Source organism: Diabrotica virgifera, chromosome 1, assembly GCF_917563875.1.
Source record: "Diabrotica virgifera virgifera chromosome 1, PGI_DIABVI_V3a".
Classification (NCBI taxonomy): domain Eukaryota; kingdom Metazoa; phylum Arthropoda; class Insecta; order Coleoptera; family Chrysomelidae; genus Diabrotica; species Diabrotica virgifera.
Genome location: NC_065443.1, coordinates 5,375,061 through 5,391,917, shown reverse-complemented (window position 1 = coordinate 5,391,917; position 16,857 = coordinate 5,375,061). Strand labels below are relative to the sequence as shown.

The following is a 16,857-nucleotide window of genomic DNA, read 5'->3' as shown; positions in this document are numbered from 1 at the left end:
AATATTAAAATACAACAAAATATAGAATAAGAAAATAATATATTAGATAAAGTTTGGAAAAAATTTTGGTGGAAATCAACTTGTGTGAATCGAACACCGCTGTCCTGCGCGTAATGTTTATTTAAAAAAATTTCTGAAGCCGTAGTAATTAATCGCTTTTAATTTTGCAAATTGCAAATAAAAGATACAGTACACTTCTATAAGCAAAAAAAATTCAACTTGTTATCTGCTTTATTTTCAGTCCTGTAACATTTTGAAAAAATGAATTTTTTTTGCGAAGGCTGGATTGCAAAATTTATTTTGCAAAATCTATTGAACCGATCTTAATGAAATTTATAGTGTTGTTTTACTGTATCATAAAGTTTTTTTGGGTGAAATATGAAGGTCCTAAGTGTAGCATAAATGGTTGAAAAACGTAAAATGCCAATACTTGTTTTTGTATGGTTTTTTCGCAATTATTGCTATTTTGCAACTGGGGTGACTATTTTTGAAATTTTTAACCAATTCTATATTGTATGAAATTTTATTACGCAACTTTTATGTCATTACAACTTTTCTCGGAAATGAATTCTTTTAAAGTTATAATAAAAAAACGAAGGAAAAAACCGAATTTTTCCTTCATTTTTTGACATTTTGATTATTTAAACAATGTTCCGGACCTTTTTAAGAGGGAGGATAACTCAAATATTATTATTTGACATATTTTCAAGCAATTTCTGCAAAAAAAATTGAGTCACCTCTCAACGTCCATCTCAAAACAGATGCGCCCTGGACTATAGACAAAGTTGAGTAATTTAAATATCTTTGTAGTAACGAGGGCGTTCTCAAACCATGTTTCAAGAAACTTGATCCGTGAATTGAATTGCGTGCAGTAGGTACATAGGTTAAAACGTAAAGTGCCCAGTGATTTGGGATGAAAACAAAAAGGTATAGTATTAACCGTGTTTTCCCACAAATGAAAACAGTGGAATAGACTAATAATAAATTCGACATATCAGTGAGCTTATATTCATCGCATGTCAATAATATAGAATTGTAAATATTACTTAAAGCTCATATGCTATAATTTATGACGTATTGTAATATGTAGAATGTGTATGGTAATAAAGAAAATTATTGTACCTATATGAATTATGAATAGTTGTCTGCCTAACTATTTGGTTTTTGAATGAGTTTATAAATTCATGATTTGCTAACAGTCCAACATGTAGAAGCTTTTAAGTACCACATTTTATAATTGTTGTTTATTTAAAATTAATGTTCTCGACTACTATAGGCGGATAGCTTTTAACTAAAAAGGTCAAAAAACTGAGGCCGCAAAGGCCTCAGAAAACTTAAAAAGTGCGATAGAAAATGTGCTGCTAGAGCGACATAAGAATTATCATGTTTTCATGAATGCTTCACAATGATCCACTATCAGCATAGCTGCAGTTCTGTCTTATCTTTAGAATAGAAAACTACTGAAGAGTGGCGGATCTACGGGGGGAGAATAGGGAAATTCCCCGTAACAGGCTCCGGAACAAAAGAGAAAATTGTTGAAACATAAAACATATATTAGCTGATATGAAACTTAAACTACAGACAAACAAATTCATTAACCCGACAGTTAGGAAAATTAAGGAAACTTATTAAGTTATTATCTATGTCTTTTATGTAGTTTGGGGTTAACTTTTTTATGACTTTTGGTTGGTGTTTTTCTGAGGAATATTCGGAGGTTTTCTTATGACTAAAATACGATGCATCTATTTTTGACCATGAATTCATATGTAACACGCAAATAGGCATGAATAAAATAGGCTCTTCTTTCAATAATAAATATTTTCGTTTACTTGACCGTTGATTAGTGCACTTACCGTAAACCGAGCACCTGAATCCAATAACTTTAGAAGTCTGTAGCGTCAGAAGAATAGTTTTTCAGACCTAGATCCCATGGACATTTTTAATCTGCGCACTGGGAACTTTCCGAATTTTCGGAATGCATGGTAATATGACCCGTATGCATGCCAATGAAGAATATAAAACTCCTAATTGTATGTCAAAAAATGCGCAATAACTACCTCTTAAAACCTACCAAATTTCATTTGCATATCTCAACCGGTTCTCGAACAACCCGTTTGTAAGAAAAATTTCATGATACGTTTAAAAAGCAAACTGTCATTATTTTTTCATGCAGAATTACTCCTTTAGATTTGTCGTACCTATTTATAAACACCCTTACTTTTTTATTATCCAACATAAGCAAATGAAATAGAAAATTCAAGACATCAAAAATTATCCATTTTTAAGGTGGTGCGTTAATTTCTTTGAGAATTTAAATTGAATATTTAAAACTTATTCAATAAAGAAATGATAATAGTCAAAATAGGGGTGTGCAATTAGAACGAAAACATGCATTGTTTCAGAAAAATTCAAACAAGCTTATATTTTTCTAAAACTTTTTTTGTTATTTTATATACATGTTAAAGAAAAAAGTTCTACTCGCAGATTTGGCCGCTAATTGTTTATTAATTGTTTAAACAATAACAATTATTGTTTTGTATAAATAATTATAAAAATATCGTTAAATTCATCATTTTACTTTGATCAAATATGTTTCTATTTTGTTTTTGATTATGATGAATCCGAATATGGTATTGCAATTTGAAAATTCCTATACATTAGCTCTTATACAGTATGTCTGCGTAGCTAGGAACCACATGGAGAACTTTTTTATTATCAATTTTACGAAAAAAAGTTATTCTTCATAAAATGCTCTGGATAGTCAAAAATCTAAAACTCAACCATCAGATATCAAATTTTATCAATTTTATATGAGTTATGTCAAAAATATGAATTTCTTTAAAGAATAAAGTATGTACTTTTATGTATATTTCAGAATATCAAAAAATGCTCTTATGAAAAGTTATTTGAAATTAAAAACTATGTTTAAATATACAATTACATAATTCTAATCGAAAAAAAAAATTCAACTTTTTCTCAAATTACGGATAATCATCATCATTTTATTACAATTATGATAACTATTTTATTATCACTTTTACAGAAAAAAGTTATTCTTCATAAAATGCTCTTCCTGGTCTAAAATCTAAGATACAACCATCAGATATTAAACTTTTTTAATTTTATACAAGGTATGTACAAAATATGAATTTTTTTAAGAGTTAAGTTCCTTTATTATTCAAAATATTTGAATTAGAAGGATGTAATTGAACACTAAAACAAATTTTTTAATTCCAAACAACTTTTCTTAATAACAATTTTCGATATTGTGAAATGTAACGGTACTTTACTCTTGACTGAAATTCATATGTTTTGGCATACCTCGTATAAAATTAATTAAATTTCATATTTGATAACTGCATCTTAGATTATATACGATGCAGAGGATTTTATAAAGAATAACTTTTTATCGTAAAACTGATAATAAAAAAGTTATCAATAGGTTCCAAGTTACGCAGACATACGAGCTAAAAAATTTTTTTTTGCTGAACATTTATTATTGTTGTAATTTATTATTAAAGGTATTTTAGGTAAGTTTTACAGAAAAAAGTTTTGATCACTTTGTATAAACATTTTTTTAGCTGGTAATTTTCGGTTTTTGTATTACATTTTTGTTATCTTTCTTAATTTTCTCAAAAAGAAATAGTCTATTTCATTTGTAAAGTAAAATAATTCAGTGCATTTTAAAGATTACATCCTAAGCTTTAAAAAAGTACTTATAAAACTGTAATAGGTTTGTTCAAACTTGGGTAATACCGTCTTAAAGTGGTGGTAATTCTATAAAACTACGAAGATTTCAAAAATTACATGTTTTGAGACGTCAGATCATTTGAATTAAATTTTTAACATTTTTTTTTTTTAATGAAGCATCATTTAGTAAGATGCTTGAAAGGTAAGTTGTGCAAAATTTAGGGTTTTATAAGAAAGATTGTATTAGTTACACATTTTTTAACCATTTTTAAACAAAATTCATGTAAGGCTCAATTTCCGCCCCCACCGTAATTATTACATTTTATTTCTTTTTATTATAACCATAAGATAGCTTAATTATTCTTCTTTCATGTTCAATTTGAAAAATTTCATTTGATCCATTAGTTAAAGAATTACATTAAAATAACTCAACCGTGCACTTCGCCGTATGCAAGTTTACAGTGCGCCAATGTTTGTGAGAAGGGTGACTTTAGCGTTATAAATAAAAAATTATAGAAGATACAGATTTAATTTTAGAAAATTCTTTATATAAGGTTTTTTTGTAAAGTTTTTTGAATTTGCCAATAATCAAGTCAGTTTTTTTCTAAAATTTATATTTTCGGAGTTATTTAAAAGACATCAAATTTCGTAGTTCATTTGTTTAATAAAAAATGAAGCACCCACATGTTTAGTAGAACTTTTTGATATGTTGTTTATTATAGTCCTGTCGCCAGGGGGGGTACAACGGCCTCGTTAATTCAGATGGACTTACTCAAGTTTTTTTTATGTATTTTGACCCGTAGAACACGAATTTTTTGGGTAACAGTTTATCCGGATGTCGATAAGATTGTTATAGACCAAGAACTGGAGGAATCAAATAACAGCGATTTTTGGCAAAACAAAACAATATTTTGTATTTTTTGGGCCATTTTAAGTAAAAAATATTTCTACAAGTTTTTTCGTAGGATGCACAGTTTTCGAGATAAACGCGGTTGAACTTTAAAAAAATCGAAAAATTGCAATTTTTGAACCCGAATAACTTTTGATTAAAAAATAAAATAGCAAGTCTGCTTACCGCATTTGAAAGTTTAAGTCAAATTATATCGGTTTTGATTATTTGCATTGGTAAAAATTTATTTTTTTATTGTTTAACAAAGCTATAAACACGTAGGGTTTCCCGTGCTTTTACATGCGTTTTAACGCATGTAACGTAGAAATAGTCTTGATTGCACTAGTACCTATTCTACCTACTCGTTCGATTTTAAATGAGAAATCATAGAAACATCACTCACGCACTAGTTGTTTGTAGCTTTGTTTAGCAATAACACAATAAATTTTTAGCAATGCAAATAATCAAAACCGACATAATTTGACTTGAACTTTCAAAGGCGCTAAGCAGAATTGCTATTTTATTTTTTAATCAAAAGTTATTCGGGTTTAAAAATTGCAGTTTTTCGATTTTTTGAAAGTTCAACCGCGTTTATCTCGAAAACTGTGCATCCTACTAAAAAACTTGTAGAAATATTTTTTGCTTAAAATGACCCAAAAAATACAAAATATTGTTTTGTTTTGCCAAAAATCGCTGTTATTTGATTCCTCAAGTTCTTGGTCTATAACAATCTTATCGACATCCGGATCAACTGTTACCCAAAAAATTCGTGTTCTACGGGTCAAAATACATAAAAAAAATTTGGGTAAGTCCATCTGAATTAACGAGGCCGTTGTACCCCCCCTGGCGACAGGACTATTAAACATTTCTTAATGAAATTACAAAAAGTTCTATCTTGTTTGATTTTTTCCGAAGTGAAAATCTATATGTACTCCCCTAAAATGTAGCATCGACTTCAATACATTTAGCATAATATGCATATAATGGATAATTTTTAAAAATGGATAATGTAGCAACTGACCAACTTATACAGCGTGTCTACTTGAGTTGGAAACATATGGGAAACTTTTTTATTATTAATTTTACGAAAAAAAGTTATTCTTTATAAAATTTCTGCATGCCCCAAAACCTAAGACTAAATCATCAGGTATCAAATTTTCTCTATATTATACGAGGTATGTCAAAAAATATGAACTTCGTTCAAGAGTAAAGCACCTTTATTTCTCTCAATATCGAAAATGCTTATTCTGAAAAGTTGTTTGGAAATAAAAACTAAGCTCAAATATGCAATTACATGCTTCTAATTGGAAAAAAATGTTTTCCAAATTTTTCTCAAATTTATTGATACTAACTTCGTTTTGATTCATTACACATACGATAACTCTTTTATTATTACTTTTACGAAAAAAAGGTATTCTTCATAAAAAGCTCTGTAGGTCATAAGGCCGAAGATGCAACCAACAGATATCACATTTTATTAATTTTATACGAGTTATGTCAAAAAATATGAATTTCACTCAAGAGTAAAGCACCTTTATTTTTCACAATATTGAAAACAGTTATTAAAAAAGTTGTTTAGAACTAAAAACTATGTGTCAATATGCAATTACATCCTTCTAATTGAAATACTGTGAAATATAAAGGTGCTATAATATTGAGCGAATTTCATATTTTTTGACACACCTCGTATAAAATTAATAAAAGTTGATATATCATGGTTGTGTCTTAGATTTTAGACCATGCAAAGCTTTTTACGAAGAATAACTTTTTTTCGTAAAATGAATAATAAACGAGTTATCACATTTGTAATAATTAAAAACAATGTTGGGTATCCCTAAATTTGAGAAAAAATTTTTTTCCAATAAGAAGCATGTAATTGCATATTTGATCTTAGTTTTTAATTCCAAACAACTTTTTATCATAAGAATTTTCGATATTGAGAGAAATAAAGGTACTTTACCCTTGACCGAAATTCATATTTTTTGACATACCTCGTATAATATTCAGAAAATTTGATATCTGATGATTGAATCTTAGGTTTTGGGGCATGCAGAACTTTTTATAAAGAATAACTTTTTTTCGTAAAATTAATAATAAAAAAGTTTCCCATATGTTTCCAACTCAAGTAGACACGCTGTATATAGAGACCGTATGCTTTGCACTTCTTGTAGTCTAAGAAAGAAACTTAAAAATAAACTAAATGTAATTAGCGATAATGCGCCAGTTAGCGCAATTCCAAAACAAGTTCGTTCCGGCCCGAACATGTTTTCCAACTAGAATCAGATAACTCTAAACTTCATCAAAGTGGTAAATCTGACGTCCGTTAGTTTTCCAAAGTCTACTTGTGCACAGTGGCGGCCCGTGAGGTAGTGCCATAGAGCCATGGCACTACCTTGCTAACTATGCAGAAACATATTTTTTATCTTAAAAACATTTTAATGCCTGTTTATTTTTTTTGTGAATATTTCTCTTTATTTTTATAAATTATATCAAATCTGGCAACTGTGTAGCGCAATGCAAATCTACCGACTCTGGCCACCCACAGCTGACCGGATAAAGGATGAAAATCATAAAAATCCCAGTGCCGAACGGCATAGTGGCTCGTGAGAAAAGAGAAATATTGTATGAGCATCCTGTGTAAGTGACAGAGAGAGAGAGCGGTATTGCACTTTTAACATACGTTTAAATTGGAGTCTCCGTGCCAGGCTCGAAATCTCGAAAAGGAAGTTAGTGGATCTTAAGATACAATGTTTTAGATTTAGATCTACATATTTCTAGTTTCTTTACGCGTTCGCTTGACGCTATTGTGTTTATTGTCTACTACTGTATTGTATATTTGTGTTTATACTCTACTATATTTTTTAATTTGTAATTATTAGTTAGTGCGTTGTGATCGTGTGTGTCGTAGGTATAAAAATAATATTTTGATTATTTTCTACGTTTAATTTATTTATTGACAATGAATCAAATTAGTATATTAAAAAACTCTTTTGGTGGGTTTTCGTTAGAAAAAAAAACTACAAATTAAAGAACTCGGTCGGCCTTTACCCGATTTAAAAATTGAAAAACAAAGTGGAAATGGACAAAAACTTCGCTGTCGTAAGTTTAATAAAATTATTTATGATAAAAATAGCTGGTTGTGTGGTTGCGAACAAACTAATAAACTCTTCTGTTTTGTATGCGTTTTGTTTGGAGGTGACGAGACTTGGTCAAACAAAGGCACCGATGATCTTGTACATATATGGGAGAAATTGAAATCCCATGAAAAATCTAAAGTGCACATGAATAACGTTTTTAGCTTTTAAATGCTTGGTAAGTTAAATATAAAAACCCAATTAAATTCAGCTTATCGTGATACTCTATTTATATTTTATATCCTTTTTGACCATATCGTAAAACCGCCACAAAAAATTTAGGCAGCTGCCCGGATTCTGGCACTACCTTCCTAAAGTTATACGAGCCGCCACTGCTTGTGCAGTATACTCCCAAATTTATCTTATTAGACAAACTTTAATTGCTACAGACGTGGTATGAGTTTGGAAACTTGTGAAGCGCCGATAAATATTTTAATAAAAAGTGCCAGAAAGTTTCTTGGACTTTTCAGACCGACGCTCCGCGCCCCGGCGGTTTTAGCTTCGGACCGGATTTTCGTAATTTATTATTAAGCGGAGGTCATAACGATCTACCAGGTATAGAAGAGATTAATGGCCTAAACGAGAAAAAGTAGTTTATTCGATCTAAAAAGTTCAGATAAATAATAATGTATGGGACGTAACTTATGTGACTGAAATTTATATCATATTTTGCTGTCATATGTTAGCACGATGAGGTAAATAAATCGTAGATTGTTCTCGCAATAAATGTCAAAGAACTTTATTTATAATAATTGTTGCTGTCTCGCAGCTTTACACAAATAATATTATTGAAATATCGACATACTTTTTGCTGTTTTTTGAAGTTATACTTCTTTACGATCGAGAGTAAAATTTTATAATACTGGGCGCATGCGCACACAGACAATATGTTGTTAGTTGCTAAATCATCCAAGTTATGTATATATCAGCACAAATAAGTCATTAAAACAATATATTAGTGTTTTTAGTAAATATATTTATTATAATTTGTGTCTTTGGATTTGTCTTCCTTGGGAGTAAGATAATAAGTATTAAACATTTTTATATAATTATACTTCACTTGATTTATTTGTCACCGTCGTTTCTAATTACGGCCAAGCAGCCGTCAAAACAAAACCCACATGGGTTGTTGGTACAGCATTCGACTACGTAACGCGGAGTCCCGGGTTCGAATCCGGACACGGAAGGACGATTGTTACTCCTTTTTTTAATACAAATAAACTGTTTTAAGTACCTGCCTATATTTGTTTCGTTGAAATCATATAAGAGAAGTATAACTTCTTACGTGTGTACAAAGTACACACACGCATTCTTTTTCTTTTCCCTCGTATAGTTAGCCAATATTCCGCTTACCAAAACCTAATTACTATCGAACAATAGACTGTTGTTACAACACAGTGTTGTGTGAACAATTTACAGTACCGTTAATTATTCTATAGATATTAATGATCAAAAATATTAATTTTATATATGCTATGTTCGAGATGAGCTCAGCCATAATCTCGTGGGTCTCCCCCCCCCCCTGTCGAGGCGGAGCTGAGGAGATAGAGATCTCGTTGAATCACTTATCCGGAGCACTAACCTCGGCAGATAGAGGATAGCTTGTTCTAGCAAACAGTCAAACTAGTCAGAAACTGTCAGCAAACAGTTGGTCAGTGAGAGAACATAATACGGTCACCAGTGCTATCCCCTCTACTCGCGCTGGTCCGCTATTCGCTGATGTTTTCAAACCAATTGAAACTGATGCTAGAACAAACCTAATGTAAACTGACTCGGGCTATCTTCAATAGGACCAAGAGGACTGATAAGCCTCTTCAATGGGACTCCTTTAAGGAGGCTCAGAGGAAATACAAGTCTCTGATCAAGAGGTCAAAGAGGAGCTCTTGGAGAACCTATTGCGACAGCGTGGAACACATTCCCGCTGCAGCTAGGCTCCATCATACCCTCTCCAAAGATCTAACTCCGGGGGTAGGTCAGGTCCGTATGCCTAGTGGAAACCTATCTTCAACTGACGAGGAGGCCCTCAGGACTCTTTTGGATGATCACTTTCGGGAGGGTTGCACTTGGTTCCAGCCAAGCAGTCTTTCATCCTTCCTTCTAAAGGCTCTATAGAGGCTAGTGGACCGGTTCATACGTTATGGAGCAACCCTTTGCATACTCGTCAATACTCCTTCCAAGTTGGGAAGTCTTGTGAGACGGCCCTGCATCACATTGTCTGCAGGGTGGAGCAGGTGCTAGATCGGAAGCAATACAGCTTGGGTATCTTTATGGATATTGAGGGTGCCTTTAGCTGCGCTGCTTTTGATTCCATGTGTGATGCTGCTGAAAATCATGGGGTTGGTCGAAACTTGGTCAGGTGGATCCGAGTCCTCCTTTTTCAGATACAGATAGCTGCGTACTAGAACGGTTGTTGCGTTCGGGTGTCGGCATCTCGTGGTTGCCCTTAGAGAGGAGTTATATCCCCCCTGCTGTGGTGTCTGGTGATCGACGGCCTTTTTCGGCCACTGTCCGAACAAGGTATATATTATGTACAGTTATGGAAGTTTGAGACAATCTAGGCTCCACATAGTGGGTCCATCCAAAAGTTTCACAGCAGAACTGCTTCTTCTAAAGCGTAGAAGATACTCCCTGGGTGTTCAGTATGTTCACCGGCCACTGTAGACTCCCACGGCACCTTCATCTGTTTGGACTGGCGGACAACTTACGGTGCCGTATATCTAATAAGGAGACCTCCTCACATGTCCTCTGGGATGTCCGGCATTGGTCTCTTAGAGGTGGAAGATCCTGGGATCGGCATCTAGGCAGCCGAGCCAGGTGAGGGAGTTGCCTCTTAAGAGACTTGTGGCTTTCTGTGAGACCATGAGGTTTCTGGGGGATTAGACGTTCGGGGTGGCATCGTCAGATTTGCAGACCCTGCTGATTCTGACAGATATGGGAACCAGGTGCATCCTGAGCCTCATAAACGCCGAAGAATAGTTTCTTATGGACTTGGTCCGCAAGATAGGGGTGACACAATGGAGGTCTAAGTGTCTGAAGGACTCACAAGTGGGCCCTGCCCCGATGAACCATACCATGCTATTTTCTATGTTATTTTAAATGTTTTAAATAGGGTTTACTAAAGTCTCTTTACTTATAATTTATATGTAGTAATATACAGGATGTTTGGTAACGAATGGGCCATAGCTTAACCTTAGATTCCGAAAGAACTTCTTTAGAATTATTTTCCGTTCCCAAAATCATTTTATTACATTGTAATTTACTCTAGAATCTAGAACATGTATTTTTCTATATTGTTCATAGTTTGTTTCTTTGTTCCAGCCATGTCAACAAAACGACTACATATGAATCTCCATGTGTCAGAAACCCGGATCCTCCGCCCAAACCAGAACCCAGAGCGGTTACTTTGGAGCGGTCACCATCACTGGGTTTTGGGTTTGTAGCAGGTTCAGAAAAACCGGTCATCGTTAGGTTCGTCACCGAAGGAGGACCAAGTGTTGATAAGGTTAGTGTAACTGTAGATTTTTATATATAAAAAAAAACAACTGTAGTGAAACAGCTACATAAATCTCTACAGTTTTTATGTCCATCTCTACTCTTCTTAAAACTTTTAGATGGCATAATTCGATTTTTCTCTTCTTTGCAATATTATACATATAAAATCGCTAAGTAATAAAATTATTTAAAGCTAGACTAGGAGTTACTTGAAAAAGATCAAAACAGATTGATGTAGATGCTATAAAATCAAATTTACTGCGGAAAAAGGTCATGAGATAAGGAGAAAGAATTTTTCGGCATGATTTTTTGTATATGTTACAGTTCAAGTTGATTATCCAGTTGGAGTTGACTCCAACTAGTTGGAGTCGACTCTAACGGCTGGTTTCAGTAAAAGTTGATTATAAATATAAAATGAAGATTTATATTCAACATTTACTAGTAAAAGTAGACTCCAACTAGGAAAAGTATACTCTTCCCAATGCCATTTAGTAAAAGTTGATTCTGATTCACACAAACAGCCGATTCTAGAAATTAAATGTTACTGAATATGTTCACATTAGTCTAGGCTGTATCGTCGGCCCCGTTAGGTAAATCACTCCGATTCGAATTTTTTGCACAAACTTACTCAAAAAGAGGTCCTTATAACAAATCTACTGGGTGCCAGGTAGTACCTTGATCGATAAATTGTTTAAACAATTTTTTTAGACAAATTCACAAAAATAATTTTTTCACTTCGAACAATTTTTTTTAGATCATTTGGGTTAGTCTGAGCAAAAAAAGGTATTTTGTGATTTTTCTCTAAAATTTATTGTTGTCGAGTTATACGCGATTTAAAATTTGAAAAATGCGAAAATAGCCATTTTCAAGGCTTAATAACTCGGTTAAAATACATTATTATGAAAGACAGAAAGTGACCAAATCAAAGTTTATAGCCCCCTCTACAAGATCCAGCAGAAATTTTTGTCACTACAGTAGTCTCTCTTTATAACGATTCCCTATATAACGATAATTCCTCTATAACGATCAAAATACTAAGCATTGTTTGGTTTGTCATAAGGACACTGTATTAATTCTTTCTCTATACCGATATCGTTATCTCTTTATAACGATAACTTTTCAATATTCGATGACCTCACTTTTCAAGAAACAACTGATAACCATTTGCGTTTGGCAATAACTAAGATAACTAAACCGTGAGAATTTTACCAATTAAAGATAACACTTAATTGAAACAGGGAATAACTGAAAAAGTTCTTGCGTAGGTGTAACTTGATAAAAAGTGATTAGTGAGTGATTCATTTTGTAGCTCCAATTTAGCAAAAATTTGGTGGTTCAAATTTCAATCCGATATGCAGAAAGTTGTGTAGGTACACGCTTTTATCGTTCGGGCGGTGTGTTTTAACTGTTTTCACACAGATGTTGTCCTCTATTGACTATTGACGACTTCTAAGTTTCAATTTCGGTTGTATCTCAGTCTGTGAACAGTCAAGATATTTTCGAAAAAGCGTAGAGTACTCTCGGTTAAAGAAAAGTTATCGATAACTCGGCAATAGAGAAAATTAACACAAGTTATTTAGTACAGTATGATTACTATTACAATAACGATTTTTCTCTCTCTCTCTCTATCTCTCTCTCTCTCTCTCTCTCTCTCTCTGTATAACGATCTCTCCTTATAACGATGAAAATTCCCGGTCACTTGCATATCGTTATAGAGAGAGAGGACTGTATTTTATTACTAAGCTTTATCTTTAATTATTAACAATGAGCGCTAAGTGCGTATTAGGCGGCCGTCAATGGTGAGTGCTAAATAGATGCACCATTCCGGCCGTCCAATGGTGAATCTCACTCGCACTCACATTGACGGCCGCCTCAATACACGCTTAGCGCTCATTGTTGATAAATAAAAATAATATCTTATTAATGAAATATGTAATGACAAAAATTTCTTCAGGATCTTATAGAGGTAGCTTTAATTTTTGATTTTTTTTAGTTTCTGACTTTCATAATATAAAATATCGTATGGCATTTTTGCCTTTCGGACAGTTCCGGCGCCAATTACATCTTTAACCCTGTTTCAAGTAACTAGTGTCGATGTACACTAGCCCAGGGGGACCGACGGCTTAACGTGCTCTCCGAGGCACGGTGAGACGGCTCGTGTCATTATTGGAAATGAAAATGGTTTGTCTTTGGCAGCACCGCAAATAATGATATGTACCACCAGTGGTACATGTACCACAGATTGCTTTACATAATATGAGATAGTGTAGATAAAAATTATTTTTGTGAATTTGGTTAACAAAAATTGGTTAAACAATTTTTCGACCGCGGTACCGCGTGACACCCTGAGTATTTGTTATAAAGATTGTTATACGGATGTATTTCTTTGAGTAAGTTTGTGCAAAATATCGAATCAGAATAATTTACCTAACGGGGACGACGTGAAACGGTCAAAACAAAGAAACGCACACTCATCAAAAATGCACTTGAGATTCTCGTATAATCAACATTTACTGAATCGATCCAGGAAGAGTCAACTCCAACTAGTAAAAGTTGATTTAAATTTTTAAAATCAACTTTTACTGCTCGTTTCAGCTGGAGTTGACTCCAACTAGTTGGAGTCAACTCTAACTGAGAATCAACTTGAACTGTAACATATACAAATAGTTTTTCTTACATTTTATCAAGTTGTAATACTATATATACATCGAAATTAATGATATGTTTAATGTCTTAACCTTAACTGAACATCTCAACTAATTTTAGTAAACAAAAAATTAGCAACGAAATAAATAAAATACAGGATTTAAATGTTCTTCTTCTTCTCGTAACACTACAACCCGGGATGGGTCTTGGCTGACTGCATAACTCCCTTCCATCTCGAACAGTCGTCCATTATAGTTGGGTCAGTGGGTAGCCACATTGTTCTTAAATCTGACCATATCGTCCCTGCCATTTCCAACTATCGAATGTGAAAAGTGGTACTTTTCAGGAGAGCAAAATAACTCTTTTTTAGAGACTCCTAAATCAGCGCATTGACAAATGGGAAAATTTTTATATTTTTGTATGTAATGTTTAATCCTTGTTAGATTGATAACAAAGGGCCTAGCCGCGTAAGATGATGAAAAGTGCCCCCAACTCGATTTGAATTCCATATAGGTCACCGTTTAGCATATATAGTGAAACTAACTTTCTGAAATTTTTAGCCCCCTAGGTGGTCATGTGACCCACCTAGAGCCTAATTAGGGTTTTTACGTTTTTATTTTTTATCTCAGCCGTATCGAGAACTAGCGAAAAATTTTAAATAAAAAAGTTGTAAGCTTTAAAAAGTTCTGCCCGAAACAAATTTTTTTTTAAATTTTTGGCGGGAAATTTAAATTTTAGAACGATTTTGAAATTTTAAATGAGTATAAAAAATAACTAAGACATTCGTTTTCACAAAAAAATATGTAACGTGTATTTTTGCATAATGTTTCACCCTGAATTTTTTCAAATTTTTAAAATTGGTGAAACGCACCTTTAAAAATAAAAAATCGCATTTTTTCGGTTTTTTTTTTCGTTTTTTGATACAAATTTAATACATATTTTTCAAAAAAGGTAACACCGTTACTGGAGTAGGTAAAAAACTGAAAAATAATTGGGGTATGCCTAATAAAAAATTTTTGTAACGCCATCCATTTTCAAGATACAGGGCGTTGAAGAAAACAAAATTTTACACATTTTTTACGATTTTGCGGAAACTACTGGCAACATTGTAATAAAACTTGGCGGATTTTAAGAGGTAGTTATTGTGCATGTTTTGACATACAATTAGGGATTTGATATTCATCATTGGCGCGCTTAGGGGTAATGGTCTGAACTTTTCAAAGAAAAAAAGATAGTACGCCACTGACATACTTCAAATTAACAGTTATTTTTGAATTCCTCGTTAAATTTGCGATAAAAAAAACTATCTTCTCATTTTTTCATACGAGGCGCCGTTTTGCTGCAAAAAATAAAATAACTTAACGCTTCCAAAGTATTCGAATTAGTTTTTATAATGGATGTACGAGTTTATGTAAGTACATAGATGTAGAAACTACTAATACATATAGCCCGATCAAGGAACACAAAACTTTACAAAAACCTCAAAAAAATTAAAGGAAGGATGAAAATTTGGGAATAGGTAGTTGAAATTGTCTATTATTATATAAGAAAAAGTTTACAATTCTAAACCGTCTCCATTTTACAAAAATAGGGAAATATGGGTTGGTTTTTCATTAAAAGCTCTGTATTTTAAAAATAATAAAATAATAAAAAAAAATTAACAGTGAAAAATAAAATAGTCATCAGAGTGATTTAACCTTAAAGATTGATCTTAAAATTGTTTTTAGATCTCGATTATTTTATGAGATATAGCCTATTATTTAAAGGTTGAAAACCAAAAATTTTTAAAACGGTCTTATTCGGTTAGTTCTGTATCAATTAATCTGAAAATTGGTGAACACACTCTTTACAGATCTATTAAGGGCTTGAAGTTAAAATTTTCCAAAAATTTTTCAAAAAAAATTTACGGCCAATGGAAAAATTTTGGAATTTTTTTTTAATTTTTGAAAAAAGAAATGAAAACTTTGGTTTTCCTTGTAAGTATGTACTTACCTGAACGAATTACATGCGCGTGCATGTATCCTATATTATTTTCTTTTTGAATTAAGTTAATAATTTGAAAAACTATAATTTTAAAGTACTTGTATTTTTAAGTTAATTATTTCAATATAAGCAAATAAAATGAAAATATATCAAAATTTCTCAAAAAAATATTTCTTATTTATAAGGTTTTCTAAAGTTCAGTCAAAAATTAAATTAACTTAATTAAAAATAAATGTACTCTATTAAGAGGCTACATCAGCGCGTCATCAATTTTTTTTTCGATAGTTCTCCGAACTTTCAACAGTGCGGCAACAGTGTGTCGGCAGTACTACAGTCTTCGTGACACTATACATTATACGACTATACTATCAGAAACAAAGGCATATTATTGTGATAACAATAATTATTATACTCATAGGCGCGCTAAATATTGCCATGTCAGTCAAATTCGATTTCTTGTTACAGATAATCGTTTTTTAGTAATTCCATTGTGACACAAAATCTAGACATGGGATAAAAAAGTTTATTTGAAGAAAGTGTATTTTTTTGTTCTTCTTAAAGGCGACACAGACTCGTTTTTTATATTTAATTTAATTTTAGAGTAATTTCTACATACTAACATGTTTCTTAAATTGGGCTCTGTACCACAATTCTTTACTATATTGCGAATATGTGTTCCAGATATCTCGACAAAATATTCAAAATTAAAGTTGCATCTTGGAACGCGTTTTTCGTGCGGTGATGTTGCCTCCTAAGTTATAAAGGATCAAATGAGCATGAGGTAGTAAAATGATAATAGGTGCAATGAAAAATCGTTTATTGTATATCGAAATGGATCGTCACTGTTTACATTTAATTAATCAATCTAAATTATTCAAAGTTTATTTTCATCTTCGTCTGATGTAAAATTTGTGTCTGAATCAACTTATATCAATTTATAATAGAATCAACTGTAAAATCATAATTTTGGGTCTCTTGTCAGCTACAGAAAACTTTTCTCCTCTTTTTAATATATATTTTTGT

The 16,857-nt window shown here is 32.4% G+C and overlaps 1 protein-coding gene across 2 annotated transcripts in view; it reads left to right on the top strand.

Moving 5' to 3' along the window:
- The window catches only part of LOC114335192 (FERM and PDZ domain-containing protein 4), a 570,092-nt gene that overhangs the window by 370,606 nt on the left and 182,629 nt on the right, over nucleotides 1-16,857 (top strand). For both annotated transcript variants that reach the window (XM_028285388.2, XM_050654244.1), the window contains exon 4: nucleotides 11,032-11,215. In XM_028285388.2, the coding sequence (XP_028141189.2) occupies nucleotides 11,032-11,215 (184 nt within the window). The remainder of the gene's footprint in view (nucleotides 1-11,031; nucleotides 11,216-16,857) is intronic.